Source organism: Bombyx mori, chromosome 16 (genome assembly GCF_030269925.1).
Source record: "Bombyx mori chromosome 16, ASM3026992v2".
NCBI classification, from domain to species: domain Eukaryota; kingdom Metazoa; phylum Arthropoda; class Insecta; order Lepidoptera; family Bombycidae; genus Bombyx; species Bombyx mori.
This window is the reverse complement of record NC_085122.1, coordinates 4,414,964-4,432,978: the sequence shown is the minus strand read 5'-3', so window position 1 is coordinate 4,432,978 and position 18,015 is coordinate 4,414,964. Positions and strand designations below refer to the sequence as shown.

Genomic DNA, 18,015 nt, shown 5'->3' with positions numbered 1-18,015 from the left:
TAGTCGACAGAGTGTAACGTGGGCACTATCCGACTTCAGTGATGGTTTGGTGGGGTATTAGCTATGAAGGAGTGACTGAGCCATACTTTTGTGAAAAAGGTATCAAAACATCGGCACAAGTGTATCAAGATACCATTCTTGAGAAGGTAGTGAAGCCCCTTAACAACACCATGTTCAATAATCAAGAATGGTCCTTCCAGCAAGACTCGGCGCCAGGTCATAAAGCTCGGTCTACGCAGTCTTGGTTGGAAACGAACGTTTCGGACTTCATCAGAGCTGAAGACTGGCCGTCGTCTAGTCCCGATCTTAGTCCGCTGGATTATGATTTATGATCAGTTTTAGAGAGTACGGCTTGCTCTAAACGCCATGATAATTTGGAGTCCCTAAAAAAATCCGTACGATTGGCAAGGAAAAATTTTCCCATGGAAAGAGTGCGTGCTTCTATTGATAACTGGCCTCAACGTTTAAAGGATTGTATTGCAGCCAATGGAGACCACTTCGAATAAGCTTTTTATACTTTAAATTGTTTTATATTTATGTATTAAACTAACACACTGTAAAAGTAATAAATGTTATTTGCAATAGAATTTTTTTATTTTTAATTGTAACAGTATTTATGGCCAGACTAAGTATATAAATTTAGGTATGAATTGAGGCAGTCTGCATTACGTACACGTATTAATTCAATACAAACAGAGCACAAAGAGCAAACAAATAATTTTATATACATTTTGCTTAATTCCCTGAACGAAAATGAAACGAGAATGAAGGATATATATTATTGCTAACCGCATCCATTAACCTCATCACGCTTGCGGTTTTTTGGCTTCATGAAACAGAAACATATACACGTATATCACACGTAAAGGGTTGATACATTTATTATACCCGGCATAAAGTCGTCCTGGGAGCCCTTAGACATCAGAACGGAAGGTGACTACTTTACCGTTGTGGGCTTACCACACCCGCATTTTTTTTCCTACCTATTCTGATAGCCTTGAGAGGCTATTTCAGCTTCTCCTTGATGTGTAGGTGAGCTCATGGGGCTCAAACCGGGAGTGTTGTTAACACTGGCCCCAGTAAGAGTAGTGCTTCGCAGAATCTACCACCGGATTGGAAACGCGACCCACTGAGAAGATCGGGCGAGAAACTCAGTGGACTGAGTCTATGAGTTAATTCACTCGTCGAGCCTTTCGTCACAAGCGACGGGTTTGACGAAGACGGTGACCGTTGCTTATGGTACCTAAAAGCACCGTTAATGGATCGGGAGGATCCGTAATGACGTATGCACGCCCGCAATTACTGAAGTAAATTCTGAATCTTTGCTTTTGAAAGTTTTCCGGTTTTCTACTCATGTGATCATACCGTCGCTGCCGTCTTCCTACATCAGACATTTACTGGTGGTACGGCGTTTTAGTATCAGGCACGGGTATTTGGTACCACTGCTCTGCCTGTTTCTGCTGTGAAGCAGTAATGCGTTTCGATTTGAAGGGCGAGGCAGCCGTTGTGCTGTAAAACTGAGACTTTAGACCTCATGTCTGAAGATTGTTGATGACTATGGACTCCGGCAACAGCTTGTAGTGAACTCATCTACCTATTGAAGCAAATAAAACATAAAAACATTGTGTTTCACTGATTTAGTAGTAGAAAGTATTCAACTATCACATTAGAAGATTGGGAAATTTTAATAACAGTTTTCAGTTAAAAGGGACTTTCAATACGTTTTACAGTGGTGCGTGTGTTCTGCACAGTTTTAGAAGGACTGATCTTGGTTGGATAACTTAGATAAATTAAGGGGCGAACATTCATTGGCCCTGATTTTCAGACAGATTAACAAACTAAACCAATAAAGAAACCAAATTATTCCTTACGCAATAAATATCTTACTAATCATTGTCACCAAGACACATGGATATCATAAGAGTAATGTCACGACGCACCTCCATTTAAAAAATAATGAAGCAACTTACGTCATGCTTTTATAGCTTAGATGGGTGGACGAGCTTACAACCCACCTGGTGTTACGGGAGTGATTGGTGCCCATAGATGCGCCACCCACCCTAGGATATAAGTTCTAAGATCTCAATATAGTTACAACGGCTGCCCCACCCTTCAAACCGAAACGCATTACTGCTTCACGGCAGAAATAGGCAGGGTGGTGGTACCTACCCGCGCGGACTCACAAGAGTTCCTACCACCAGTAATTACACAAATTATAATTTTGCGGGTTTGATTTTTATTACACGTTGTTATTTATTCCTTCACCGTGGAAGTCGATCGTGAACGTATATGAATAATGTAAATATTGAGACTATTTCTTCATCGGAGAACATTACATTCATTTTCTGCATTCTGAGGTTCAGGCTCAACTGAATTCGTACAACGGTTCAAAAAGAGATATAGCGGTAAAACATATATAGAAATTGCAACACTGAGTGATTTGACACTAATTGATTAAAAAATAAAAGCCTTTTAAGCTCACTGGATATTTTTGATGTGACCTAAATATCGAACGCGAATTTTATACATCTCTATCAGCTGTATTATTTGTACGGGCTAAAATTCGAACCTACCGAATCAAATTTTGTGAAGCACTCATTGGGAGATAGTGATTTTTTCATAGACTTTTCTATATCACCTTTTGTTCCAAAAACGTGATGTTTTTAAATAACGGAAACCTTTGAAAGAGAAATTAAGTGACAGCGTTCTATGATATTGTTACGCGCTAGGGTTCGGTATAAATAAAAATTCTACCGGAGTACAACTTAAAAACTGTATTCAACACTTAGAACGCTTTAAACACTTCACAAACACTTTAAAATTTTCAATTCGCCTCTTCTGCTTCGCTTTAGGTGATTCGTTCGCTGTTTCGCTTCGAGTAGTTCCGATTACTGATTGACCTCGTGCCATCTCTGCAACGCTTTTATAGTCGAGACGAAATCCCTAGAATCATTGAGAACATTCCACAAAAGTCGAGTATCGTGTGTTTCCGATATCTGACAATAGATGGCGTTGTACTCCTCAAGCGTTCTAGATGCTACTAGATCCTTCAATATTCGTTCGGCTATTCGGCGATAGATGGCGTTACTCTCACCGGCGTAACAATATTAAGAAGCGACTATTTCATTGAGAAGCTAATCTAATTCCATTAAACGAGTATGGTACCTGTGAGATACCTAGCTGTGTGAAGAGTTTTGCATGTTTTATTACAAACTAACGACCCGCCCTCGCTTCGCTTCGGAAACTGTAATTTATTATTGATTTCTTCACTATTTAATGGATGTTATTATACATATAAACCTTCCTTTTTAAACACTCTATCTATTAAAAAAAACGCATCAAAATCCGTTGCGTAGTTTTAAAGATTTAAGCATACATAGGGACAGACAGATATAGGGACCGAGAAAGCGACTTTGTTTTATACTATGTAATGATTTAACATCCGTGTAACAGCAGGTCTCACCCAACCTTTAATAAACGCGAAAATCTGCAAAGCTCCAAGTGTTTAATTGCATTCGCCGCACACCCGAATACGATGAAAATTGCATTAAACATTTCAATGCAAATTGCGGTACGGTGCAGTAAAACGTACAATAAAAATGCGATGGCGATATAATTGCGGCTCTCTCCCGGACAATTAAGAGTTCATCTCGACAGCGGGAACGCTCGAGAAACGAAAATTACTTTTGTGGAATCCTTGAAATTACTATCGGAATAGATTCGTAAGTTTTTGGAGTTTACTCCTTAAGAATCGATTTACATATATAGGCCCGGGGTATGAAAATTATGGGGACCAAAATCGTACTAGCATGTCACACGAAATGCGTTATGCGCCTGATTGGCTCCTGATTGCGTGATGCGTGCGCGCGCCAATCAGGAGCCAACGCGCGGCCGCGTTATCGCAGGTGACGCCGGGCTGCTGCGCCGGCAGTCCGCCACAAAGCCTCGTACTGATCGCGCGTTTCTCTCATTATTGTATTTTCATATATTTGTTAGTCGTTTGTTTTGTGTCTCGTTAATTTGTTAATAATCTGTAGTGTATCGTGTTGTCGTAATATAGAACTATTTCTCGTATTGTTTCGTTTAATTTTTTATATCCAGTAAACTCCAGTCGTGCGTCGGAGCGGACACACACACTTTTTTTTTTAATCTATGTTATGATGTTTGTTTTTTTGATACATAAAAAATAATATTTAAAAATACATTTAAAAAAAATTCTGGTTAAAATTATCATTTCACGATTGATATACTGGCAAACGGTTACTGGCGCCCGTGCGGATCACAACCCTAATGCCGCCCCACCTAATTTGAGATATGACGTCAGACTCGGCTATATATTTAATTTTATAACTAGTGGTCGCCCGGTAGTCGAAATTCGACTATAATTAATTGAAATTATAAGTTCGTACACTATTATGATTTTATATTATGATTTTATTTATACTTATATAATCACAAATTTCGCCAAGACTACACTATAGAAAAATCTTAATAAAGACAAACAATATTTAACCTACTCTCAATTTGACCACAGACGTCAAGAACAAAAGTTTGACAATAAATAAACAGTATGTATGCATGTGTGCGTCAAATACATGGTAGTGTGTGTAATGTTTTTATTATTTATTTAATGTATTTTTTAGGAATAATTTAAACAAATATTAGCATTCTGCACTCCTTCTTTAATTACTCTATAAGTGTGGGAAATTTCATACTCCTCCGTCCGCGCAATTTTAGTAAAAAGGGATACAAAGTTTTTCCTTTACGTATTAATTTAAGGATATAACGACAGCCTCCCTGTGTCCACGAATGATTTAATGAATAAATACTTCGCGGCAGAAATAGGCCGAACATTGTTACCTGTGCTGACTCACAAAACGCCTTTCAACTAATAAAAAACTCAAATACAGCCAGCTTATACTATTATGCTAAAGGGAAAAGGAAAGTAAATTTAACGTAACTAATTTCGAACTAAGCCACTTCTGCCTGTATTGGGCTCCCTTCACTCAGCCCTTACGAAGTTTTATTAAAAAGTTACCAAAAAAAAAACAGCGTAAAACGGTGGAAGTTTTAACTTAGTTCTGAAGAAACAGACTTGTTTACTTACACTCGATCGAGTGCTTTTATTCGGAAAATCCTTCGTCTTGACGTGTTCAAACGGAATTCGGCTCGGGAAAATATTAAACATCTGTACTAACTAAATGAAGTTTTTCAGAATGAAGTTTTGACAAGTTTTTAATTGTCGGTTAATTAAACGGAAAATTCATAATTTTTAAAATTTTAACTATTTATTAATTTAATATAAATTAAAATTAACCTGTTTATTTATTTATTTATTTATTTAATCAATGTTTTTTAGTTTAATTTAAAACATTTTAATGTTTAATTTTTGATAAGTCTTTGATCGATCTACTATTGATTTATTAAATTAGTAAATTATATGAATTAACGAAATCGTTTTCGCTTTGACGGAACGATTCGTGTAATTATTTAACCCACTGAGTTTCTCGCTGGGTCGCGTTTCCGATCCGGTGGTAGATACTGCGAAGCACTGTTCTAGCTAGGGCCAGTGTTAGCACCACTCCGGTTTGAGCCCCGTGAGCTCACCTACACCTTAGAGCGAAGCTGATATAGCCTCTCAAGGCTATCAACATAGGTAGGAAAAAAAAATTAATTATTGACTAAGAGTGTTTTAAGCTCACACGGGTCGGTAGCAATGTCCTGCCGGTTCCGGCAACAAAGCCATGCTCGAATGTTCCTGGTTGAAATATTTTTCCATTATTATGTAATTGAAACTTCAACCTCATGATCGTTTGAGTATATTTTGGTTGGCAAATTGGAATTCTCGGCACCGCAGTACGCCGTAATCTGTATTTTAAACTACCAATTTCAAACTCCCAGAATAAATTTTAAAATATCTCGCAGCTGACCTTTGTAAATCGTGATCTTGGTAACAAATTTCAATTTAGTGTAGCGGAAACTTGGCAGAGTCTGTGCACTCGTCGGAATTGCTTACTTTGCTATAGTACGATTCTGTGCGATCTTTTTAGGGATCCGCATGCTTATGACTGAAATGCTACTATGATTTTTTTGATCACCCCCCACTGAGTTTCTTGCCGGATCTTCTCAGTGGGTCGCGTTTCCGATCCGGTGGTAGATTCGACGAAACACTGCTCTTGCTAGGGTGAGTGTTAGCAACACTCCAGTTTGAGCCCCGTGAGCTCATCTACACACGTTAGGGTGAAGCTGAAATAGCCTCTCAAGGCTACCAGCATAGTTAGGAAAAAAAAATGAAGATCACCGTCGAAGGCTACGGCCTATTATAGTCTACCGCCAATTATTTTGTTCAAATTTCGTTTGAAGGATATGTGCTGAGGAAATAAGAAGGAAGATTACGAGAGCCGAAGTGTATTTGAGGAATATCAGATAAATAATGGCATATGCCGTCGCACTGACAATCGGTGGGGCGCAAAAGTACTGGACGTCGTAACCTGGCCCACAGCCAACGAGGTGGACCAAGGACCTGGTCAAAGTGGTTGGTAAGGACTGAATGCGAAAGGCAAGAGACCGAAGAGAATGGGGTGCATTCGAAGAGACCTACACTCAGCAGAAGAGAAGGCAGTGCTTCCATGTAGAAGGATGGGAGAATACAATATATTTAAGACTTCGAACTCATATGCCGAACTCAAGGCGGAATTCGGGTCGTGATGTCTATGAACTATCATACAGCTTACTAAAAGGTGGACCACGAACTATTATACTAATCGAAGGTAAAAGGGATGAATACTACCTGTAAAAAGGAGATATTGTGATCGCCCGAAATAATTCTCTGTCGGGTTCTCTATCGATAAAAAAATTTAAATCACTAAATACATCATCATACAGTATGAAATAGATAATTTGTTTCATTATTTGTACGGAACCTTTTTTCTTTATTTTACGAATTAATATTACTTACATCGGATTGCAGAGGTTCCTTGCGGGGGTATTACATAAAAATTCATTTGCCCGTGAACACACATTTTATTTCACATAGAGAAAACCTCAATTGATCAAGTGTTTTCTTTGGTATTCGCGAGTAACTTGGACATAATTAAAACTAATTTTACGGTTTAGTCTCGCGTTTTTTGTTGTTACTGTGTTTTTTTCTGAGATTTCGAACACTTTCAGTTTTCGTCGTCATCGTCGTAGTCGTAATGACTACAAAATATGCGAGATTAAGCCGTAAAAATTGTTTTAATTATGTTCATAAATTACTTTGAAATACAAATCAAGTACTTACACAAGTTTTATTTGTTATGAAAACTATGATTGATGTTATTACGTTTAAAGCAGCATATTTAGATTGGATTAGAAACTTTTTTATGTTTTCACAGGCACGTATGCATTTTGAAAAGTTTGTATCACATGTTTTTCTAATTGGCTATGGTGGAAAACTATCGCGGAATAAGAAATTATTGGTATGCTATAAACAATACTGTATTTTTTCCCGAACGCCATAATTTAAGATGGAAGCCCGCCGTATTTCATTGGCTAACTGCCGACATAGTTTCAGAGTATATTTACGATGTTTTTATATGTTGTTCGAGCTAGTTTTGTGTTATATCCATTCTCATTGGAACACAAAAGTATTAGTCTAGTATAGTATTTACTGAGCGGATTTTTTATTATTGCTTAGTTGGGACAACGATAGTGACAGATACAAGAATGTGGTAATTTACGTAGTGGCGCGTTCTTCAGCCAAAAATAACTACAAATTAGCGTTAGAAAAGTTGCAAAATTGTGTTGGTCTGTTTTGTAGAACTTATTTATTGTAAGACCGCAAAAATATTAGGGAGCTTATGGACCAAATTGGCTGCCATTTTGTCAGTATAGTATTAACTAAGCGGATTTTTTATTATTGCTTAGCTGGGACAACGATAGTGACAGATAGAAGAATGTGATAATTTACGTAGTGGCGCGTTCTTCAGCCAAAAATAACTACAAATTAGCGTTAGAAAATTTGCAAAATTGTGTTGGTCTGTTTTATAGAACGTATTTATTGTAAGACCGCAAAAATATTAGGGAGCTTATGGACCAAATTGGCTGCCATTTTGTCAGTATAGTATTAACTAAGCGGATTTTTTATTATTGCTTAGCTGGGACAACGATAGTGACAGATAGAAGAATGTGATAATTTACGTAGTGGCGCGTTCTTCAGCCAAAAATAACTACAAATTAGCGTTAGAAAATTTGCAAAATTGTGTTGGTCTGTTTTATAGAACGTATTTATTGTAAGACCGCAAAAATATTAGGGAGCTTATGGACCAAATTGGCTGCCATTTTGTCAGTATAGTATTAACTAAGCGGATTTTTTATTATTGCTTAGCTGGGACAACGATAGTGACAGATAGAAGAATGTGATAATTTACGTAGTGGCGCGTTCTTCAGCCAAAAATAACTACAAATTAGCGTTAGAAAATTTGCAAAATTGTGTTGGTCTGTTTTATAGAACGTATTTATTGTAAGACCGCAAAAATATTAGGGAGCTTATGGACCAAATTGGCTGCCATTTTGTCAGTATAGTATTAACTAAGCGGATTTTTTATTATTGCTTAGTTGGGACAACGATAGTGACATATAGAAGAATGTGGTAATTTACGTAGTGGCGCGTTCTTCAGCCAAAAATAACTACAAATTAGTGTTAGAAAATTTGCAAAATTGTGTTGGTCTGTTTTGTAGAACTTATTTATTGTAAGACCGCAAAAATATTAGGGAGCTTATGGACCAAATTGGCTGCCATTTTGTCAGTATAGTATTAACTAAGCGGATTTTTTATTATTGCTTAGTTGGGACAACGATAGTGACATATAGAAGAATGTGGTAATTTACGTAGTGGCGCGTTCTTCAGCCAAAAATAACTACAAATTAGTGTTAGAAAATTTGCAAAATTGTGTTGGTCTGTTTTACAGAACGTATTTATTGTAAGACCGCAAAAATATTAGGGAGCTTATGGGTCAAATTGGCTACTTAGTAAGGATCGAGTGAGCTATGAGATTGTTTACCTTCGATGACATTTAATTTTTTTATTTATTATTATTGACTAAAAACACTATTTTAATAATAACCCGGAGAAATATGTGCAAATTTTCAAGGCAATTTACTGTCAAAATTACATTGAAAAATTCCTCACTAAAAATAAACTTATAAACTAAACCATCCCTTGATAATAAAATGGCATTTTAGAAAATTTGTCTACACGGTCTACACTAAATCATGACCTATGCAAGTGTAGAGTTCGCTCAGACGGCCTACGGCTATTTATGAAGTGTATTTGGATGCCAAAGCTTGAATTTTGTTTTTTTAGATTAGCCGCTAGAGCATATGGTGCGTTACGAATCTTCACAACGATCTAGATCTCGAACCTATCTGCAAGTATTCGAAGGCAACGTCAGAACACTTCTTCATGGCAGTAATGCGATATGACCAACCCTTCTCGTAGCTATTGTGCGGGTTCCAGTAACCTTTTTTTTATTATTGCTTAGATGGATGGACGAGCTCACAGCGCACCTGGTGTTAAGTGGTTACTGGAGCCCATAGACATCTACAACGTAAATGCCGCCACCCATCTTGAGATATGAGTTCTAAGGTCTTAAGTATAGTTACAGCGCCTGCTCCACCCTTCAAACCGAAACGCATTACTGCTTCACCGCAGAAATACGCAAGGTGGTGGTACCTACCCGCGCGGCCTCACAAGAGTGTCCTACCACCAGTCATTACGCAAATCCTAATTTTGCGGGTTTGATTTTTATCACATGATGTTATTCCTTCACCGTGGAAGTCAATCGTGAACAATTGTTGAGTACGTATTTCAATAGAAAAATTGGTACCCCCGCCTGAGATTCGAACACCGGTGCATCGCTCAACACGTATGAACCGGACGCCTTATCCTTTAGGCCAGGACGACTTCAAACCACGACACTTCTTCATAGCAGCAATGCGACATGATCAACCCTTCTCGTAATTGTTGTGAGGTATATTGGTTCCAGTAACTTCATATGAGCATGGCCGTGGGCTGATCCGATCGTCTAGTGTAATAAAAAAATACTTTCATATTCACTAACGTTTACCATAACTCTCTCCATTGGTTCCTTTTAAAAACTTCCTAAAATGAATTTTAAGTATTTTACGAAACCCTTCAAAATCTAAAAACTTATTCAACGTATTAATTAAAACTTCTCCCTTTATTTCTAACAAAGCCTTATTGAGGATCAACTTTGACAATGTCTCAAAACTGTGTGAACTTTTGTCTGAAGAACTTCGCTAAGCAATCGAAATTAATATTTACTGGATAAACTTGAGTTTGCAGGCGTCGTGTTTCTTTGTGATTCTTTGAGGTTGAAATTTCCGAAGTAACAAGAAACGTATCAAGGTTCCGTTCTGTTTATTCCGATGGTTTTGTTCGGTAAATATCACTACATAGTATAAAACAAAGTCGCTTTCTCTGTCCCTATATCTGTCTGTCCTTATGCATGCTTAAATCTTTAAAACTACGCAACGGATTTTGATGCGGTTTTTTTTGATAGATAGAATGATTGAAGAGAAAGGTTTATATGCATAATAACATCCATTATATAGTGGAGAAATCAATAATAAATTACACTTTCCGAAGCGAAGCGAGGGCGGGTCGCTAGTCGGTTATAAAGAAATCATTCTCGAAACATCTCTCGAGACGGTAGCATTTATAATCGTGACTACTTAATTATTGTATTTAAATATTGTTTTCTGTTTATTTTGAAACAGAACAATGCTCAGGTTTTCTCCTTTGTATAATGGTCTTAGGCGGAATACTTTATAAAGTACTTCTACTATATACAAATAACCCCCTATGTTTGTACATTGTTTAACAAAATTGTAGGGCGTTTTGAAAAATTAGAAGTCGTCGTGGCCTAACGGATAAGACGTCCGATGCATTCGTGTTGAGCGATGCACCGATGTTCGAATCTCAGGCGGATACCAATTTTTCTAATGAAATACGTACTCAATAAATGTTCACGATTGACTTCCACGGTGAAGGAATAACATCTTGTGATTAAAAATGAAACCTGCAAAATTATAATTTGCGTAATTACTGGTGGTAGGACCTCTTGTGAGTCCGCGCGAGTGGGTACCACCGCCCTGCCTATTTCTGCCGTGAAGCAGTAATGCGTTTCGGTTTGAAGGGTGGGGCAGCCGTTGTAACTATACTGAGACCTTAGAATTTATATCTCAAGGTGGGTGGCGCATTTACGTTGTGGATGTCTATGGGCTCCAGTAACCACTTAACACCAGGTGGGCTGTGAGCTCGTCCACCCATCTAAGCAATAAAAAAAAAAACAAGTTTCACTTTTCGTTTTAAATAAAGTTGTTTTGATTTTCATTACAATTGTCCGATTGCTGTTATTTATTTATTAACAACCTTTTTTAAATACGTATCTATAAGACTTCTCCGCATCCGCTTTTCCACTTAAAAACTCTGATACACATCCCACATAGCCACATCCCGAGCGCTATGACATGTCGTTCTTCAAACGAGGCTTGTGGAGATGGCTGGCATTGCTGAAGTCCATGGGCGACGGTGACCACTCACCATCAGGTGGGCCGTGTGCTCGTCTGCCTGCAAGGGCAATCAAAAATATACTAATAGGGTTTGCGAAGTCGTCCATAATAAAACCCCCCTAAAAACTAATTACATCACGTAGCCGTTACTTTTAACGATTTGCAGAAAAGTCTTATTAAAATAATACTGCGATTTCTTGCTCATGTATCGCTTGTGCCGTGTTTTTGGACGCCCAACTGTCTGGATCTCGAAATTGGCTGGAACCCAGAACGTGTTACGACTCGCCGGAACTCGATTCCTTGCGACTGTAGATGTTTGTAAATAAATCTTTGAGTGCAATCGAATATTTTCCGAGCCCATAGTGGGAAAAAATTGAAGAAAAATAAAATAATATCCAAAATATCCTTTTTATTACGCACTAATAAAACCTGCTGTCTTCAAACTATATCGGTGATTGCATTAAAAATCATTTTAGTATTTACTTAGTTTTCGCGAGTAGTAGACAGAATAAAGTACTTTTACGGCTTAATCTCACACTTTTTAATTGTCATTATATTATTTTGATCGGTTCGAATACTTTACACTTCTCATGGTCACAGACGACTAAGGTAGTGGTAAAATTAGTTTTAATAACATCATTTTAATAACATCCATCCGATGTACCACCAATGGTACGTTGACGGTGCTACGCTAAAACTGTTCCTGAAGGAGTCAACGGGGCAAATTTTCATCTCATTTGGATGAAAGACATGCGAGTGGCGAGCTCAAGAACAAATGAAAAAATTACATCAAATGTATTTAAAAAAAAAAAAAAAAACTTACGAATTTGGCGTCTTTATTATAAATTTTCAAATATTTAATATATGTTATTGTCGGATTTAAAAAAATATAACATCACTTCCACAAAACCGACTTATTTGGTCATAGCGGTTATTCGTAGCGTTTATACGTTCATTCGTATTGTATTATTCAATAAAAAAATCAACTGTACAAATTCAAATAAACGGTGTTAGAAAGTGTTTCTTTTTGTGTAGGAAAAGTTTTTTTTTTGTACCGACTCCGAAATTAAAATGTTACATTATGCATCACAAAAAAAATTTTAACAGTTTTTTTTTTAAGTCGGTTTTCGATATTCTTAAATATCGTCTCATTTGAGATTGGTGCATCGTGATCTGCGTTCGCGAAAATGAAAAAATCGACTTTCTAACATTTCACTGTGTTATAACAACAACGCAATATCTCGCGTGCTGTATTTTAACGTAACTGTGTTTTGAAACCGAGTCAGGGTATGTAACGCTGCTTCTTTTGCTGGTATAACACGCAATTAACTGGTTGGGTAAGATGATGTGGTCGGTGGCATTTGTGTCGGACAATTGCTGAAACCTTGGTTTTGTAGATCAACTCACCGTATCTAATTATCTGGCATTGTTTAATTGTATTCAATTAAGAATATTGTGGTGCGTATTTTTTAATTTATAATCGTTGTTGGGCCCTTCATTAAATGTACTGTACGCAAACCTAATATATATAACCGTGAACGTGGGTCAATACAAGAACGCTTCCGATCCAATTGTAGATTCATTCGCGAAGCGGCTGCTACTGAGTTGTTAGGTCTTCTTCGAAGCCGCTCGGGCAGCTGTTAGCTAGTTCTACCTCTACTGACTGAACCTTTGTTCGCCCACCTGTCCTGATGAAACTGGAAAGGCCTCCGAGCTACCAGTAATCCTTCAATCATAAAAAAAAGAGAGCAAGCTATACTTACGGATCGTGTACTTCTTGTCTGTATGTCGCGAGGTTCTATTCGTCTGCGACGTTCTCCTCTTGCAACGCATAACGAAACCTGCAAAAATAAATTATTATTTGAATTGAAAGTACTTTCTGGAATGTTCGCGAACCATGTGAATAACTGAAAATGTTTATACGTAATGTGGCATCGATTTAGGAGAGGTAGGATTGAGGTAGGACCTCTTGTGAGTCCGCGCGGGTAGGCACCACCACTCCGTCTATTTCTGCCGTGAAGCAGTAATGCGTTTCGGTTTGAAGGGCGGGGCAGCCGTTGTAACTATACTTGAGACCTTAGAACTTATATCTTAAGGTGGGTGGCGGATTTACGTTGTAGATGTCTATGAGCTCCAGTAACCACTTAACACCAGGTGGGCTGTGAGCTCGTCTACGCATCTAAGCAATAAAAAAAAAATGCACCCCTTGTCTTCTCCTTGGGCGTCGTAGCAGTTGAAGGTTTCAGCAAAATACATCAGAATTAAAACGTTTATTTAAGCACACCTTCACTGGTGCTTTTAAACCGTACTGTACTACCGATTCGGAATGCAGTTTCACCATTGAGTAGAATCCGCATGAAACTCAGGGCTGGCGATTTTCCAGATATTATTATTACGTGTTTTACTAGTGATAGAGCGTATTGTACTTGTAATAGACGCCTGTTTTGCTTAGTTCAATTCCTTATTTTATGCACCGTCAAATCGGTCACAACGTTACCTATTTAAACTCATTTTTAACACAGCGTGAGTGCCGCTGTCTGCCTTGAAAAATGAGGTTTTAGTCTCAATAGAATATGTCACCTGTATTATTTAATAAAATAACAACTGAAAATTTAATATTCAACAAATAAACTAAATAAATAAAATCGATGATTATTTTAGGAAAAAAATATTTAAACGTTTTGATAATATTTTAAAGTTCAAATTATAATTGTAATTAATTTAGATTTCAATTTCAAAAGAAGTTTTGAAATGAACTTCTTGTCATAGAAATTTAAATTAATAATCCGTTTTGATTAAAAATTTTGATTCAGCCGATCGACATGAGTGCAAGTAAAAAAATGACAATTTTAACAATAGCGTCCTTAAATGATAAATGTTTTCGCGTTAAAAATTGCGGGTACACCTCATCTCTCACGTAAAAATACTCTCAAATAGCCGTCAGCTTCGATAAATCTATTTTATGTTTCGTAGATAACTGCCTACAACCTTTTCTTCAAGGCTTTTTCTTATCGTGGCGCTAGTAAAGGGTGAAAGCAAGGACGGTGTCGCGCATTCTAGTGTTTGAAATGCTCTTGCTATTTGACTATTACTACTTACTATGAAAAGTTTTACATTCTTTCTGTAGTCGAAATCTTAAAGATTGCAAGGACATCTTTAACTCCTTAAAAATGTGGCATAACAAAGATTCCTTGAACGCTAGTTATTTTTACGTAAATTTTAATTTAGAATAGTCTATTTTTATACTATAGTCTATTTTTATTTAATAGTATATATTTTATACAATAGGCCTGAAAAGAACTAGAATTTAAATAACTACCCTGGTGGCGTGTGTCACTAGAGTGTAAAAACGCACATTATGGAACAGTAAAAATGTCGCTTTTATTAACAACTAGCTAACCCGGCAGACTTCGTAGTGCCTCAATCGATAAATAAAAGAACTAAGCTTTTGTATAAAATATACTTAACAAAAAACAAAAAGAATCCGTCCGACCGGGGACACATCAAAGGAAAAACAAAATTGTTTTATTTTATATAGTTCTGATCATTTTCATCTTTTTTCATATTTTAAAAATATGCCAAATCGGTCCAGCCGTTCGCTAGTTTTAGCGAGATTAACGAACAGCAATTCATTTTTATATACATAGAAGAAGATGTTTAGATTATCACGGAAATAACATCGAATCGACGTATTCGTTGTGACAGCTCATGGCTTCTCTAAGATTTCTTTTTCTGGCCGGGGGCTGATCACAAGGAGCTTAAAGAACTTGACGATCTGCAGAACTTAGGAGCAGACCGTCACTAATACGTTAAGATTATCTATCCGATTTTTTTATAGATATAAAATAGACGCTTTCGAAACTTTGTTGGCACACGTTGAGCAGGGGAACAAAAGTAGTTTCTAGAGCTCAGAGACGTTACAATGCAAATTCAACTGTCCACGACGTAAATTAAAGCCTCATTTGTATTGGCACATCTTCTGTTATAACTTTTAAATTAGAACGCACATGAGAAATTTATTTCACGAAATATTTTGAATCGTGGTACCCATTTTTCTAAGCATTTTTTTCCCTACCTAAGCTGATAGCCAGAGAGGCTATATCAGTGTAACCTTAACTAGTAGGTGAGCTCACGAGGCTCAAGCCTGACGACGTTGCTAACACGAACCCTAGCAAGAGCCGTGCTTCGCAGAATCTACCACCGGATCGGAAACGCGACCCACTGAGAAGATCCGGTGAGAATCTCAGTGGACTGTGTCTGAGGGTTAATTTACTCGCCGAGCCCTTCGTTGCAAGCGACGGATTCGACGAGAACGATGACCGGTGCTTGAGGCACCTAGAAGCACCGTTAGTGGATCGGGAGGATCCGATATGACGTGTTTGGGGCGACGTCGACTGCTTTCCATTCTGTCCGCAGGATCGGGAATGTAGTTACCGGCGGCCACGATGATTGGGTTCTCGTGTCGTGCCGCTTTATCGAAGCGGTTCTAAGCATACAATACGCTCTATAAAAGGAACTAGGGGTTTACGAATTAGAGCAATAGCTTCTTGTTACTATGGACGTAAAATATGAAAGTAGTCGAGTCGCAGCTTGAATAGACCGAGGTCATATGTTTTCTGTTTAATAGTTGTATAGACGATTGTCAATATTATCTCCCGATTTTATTATTGTATGGGCCTTTGGACCTCATTGCGAGGGTCCAGCTTTATGCTTCCTTCTGATTTGCTTTATATCTCGCTCGATACTTCATTGTACGAGGCATTACGCATCGTCGAAAATTAAGGATAGTGTTGTGGTATACGACTCCTGGAAAATTACTATATCATGCTTTTCATATTTATTTTAAACTAGCGACCCGCCCTCGCTTCGCTTCGGAAACTGTAATTTATTATTGATTTCTCCACTATTTAATGGATGTTATTATGCATATAAACCTTCCTCTTCAATCACTCTATTAAAAAAAAGCGCATCAAAATCCGTTGCGTAGTTTTAAAGATTTAAGCATACATAGGGACAGACAGATATAGGGACAGAGAAAGCGACTTTGTTTTATACTATGTAGTGATAGTGATACCGCAGAGTCCACTGTGCTCTGGGTATCTTTCTTTCTTCCCACCCTTCCTTCCTATCAGTGGGAAGCTCGACAGTGACACATTTTAGCAGGAAAGCGCTTTAATAAGCTAAGTAAACTTCCATTTGAATTCGATGACTTTTCATTACTATACCTAATATATTATACCTAAGGATTTGAAGAATGCATTCCTAAATAATATATCATGAAAATTTAGATTATATTAGCATATTTTAAAATAGTATTAAATGATATTATAACAACTAAATGTCTTTACTCAACTCTTTATTACATACAAAACTTACCTTTCGCAGTCAACGAAGTTTTTTCAACTATTAGTAACACAACCTAGTAATAAAAAATTACACAATCAAACATAAACTCGTAAGCTACACGGAAGACAATATTACATCAATACAATAACACTTAAACATCAACAACATCAAAAAAATTCACGCCAAATGAAACGCGCGGGCATTTTGTTGAGCTACTTTCGTTTTCGCGTGTGTTTTGACACGAATATAACGCAATCGTTTAATTTATGATATTCTACAAGTATTTTAATTTAATATAAGCTCGATTTCATTCATGATATTGTCGAAAATTTATTGAAAAATTTTAATCGAGAGCGCTCAACAATTTGCGGTCATGATTTTGACATTTGTTTCAGTGTTACCATACCTATTTTTTTACAGTTAAAGATTGAAGTTCCTAGAAATGAATCAAATTTTTTTGAAGATGTTTTACTAGTAAATAAGTTGTACTTTGACTTTGAATATGTTGTCTTATTTAAAGAAGTAATTAATTTGAGAAAAAAAGTACATTTGTTGTTTTGCTAAATGAAACATTAATTACAAGTAATTTCATTCCATAATTAAAGTTTCATTGACCAATTATGAGGTACGTACGATTTTTTTAAACTACAGATTTTACCGATATCCATGTAAATTTTCTCATTAAAGTATGGCAGCACCGTGACCTACGCTTGCGCGGGAAAGGCTCGGTTCGCGGCAGATGTTAGCGCGAGTTTTCGTAGTTTTATTGATCTGCCTGTAAGACGTAATGTGAGTCTCATTGCCTGTCATAGATCGCACACACATGAGCGGAGGTGCTCTGTTCGTTGACCTCTTAAGAAACTGGCACGACCTATTGTGCCAGTATTTTTTTAAAACGAATTTATTTAAAAAACCATAAATTGATAAATCGCAAATTATTTTGCATTAACTAACATAGTAAACACGATAATATATGTTGTATTTTACACTGAGAGATGATTGCTTATTGGTTCCAAATTTGTTGAAATAAGGATTTTAAATCTACAGAAGATTGAACTATAAAATTGTGTGAACGAACTGATATAATTGCAT

General features: G+C 37.1%; 1 protein-coding gene across 1 annotated transcript in view; it reads right to left on the bottom strand.

Moving 5' to 3' along the window:
* LOC110385685 (ras-like protein family member 10B) overlaps positions 1 to 17,312 on the bottom strand; it is a 58,210-nt gene extending 40,898 nt beyond the window's left edge. The window contains exons 1-2 of the mRNA XM_021349838.3: positions 16,954 to 17,312; positions 13,341 to 13,418 (exon numbers count right to left, since the gene is read on the bottom strand). Coding sequence (XP_021205513.1) covers positions 13,341 to 13,410 — 70 coding nt within the window. The 5' untranslated portion in view covers positions 13,411 to 13,418; positions 16,954 to 17,312. The remainder of the gene's footprint in view (positions 1 to 13,340; positions 13,419 to 16,953) is intronic.
* Positions 17,313 to 18,015: the final 703 nt, after the last annotated feature.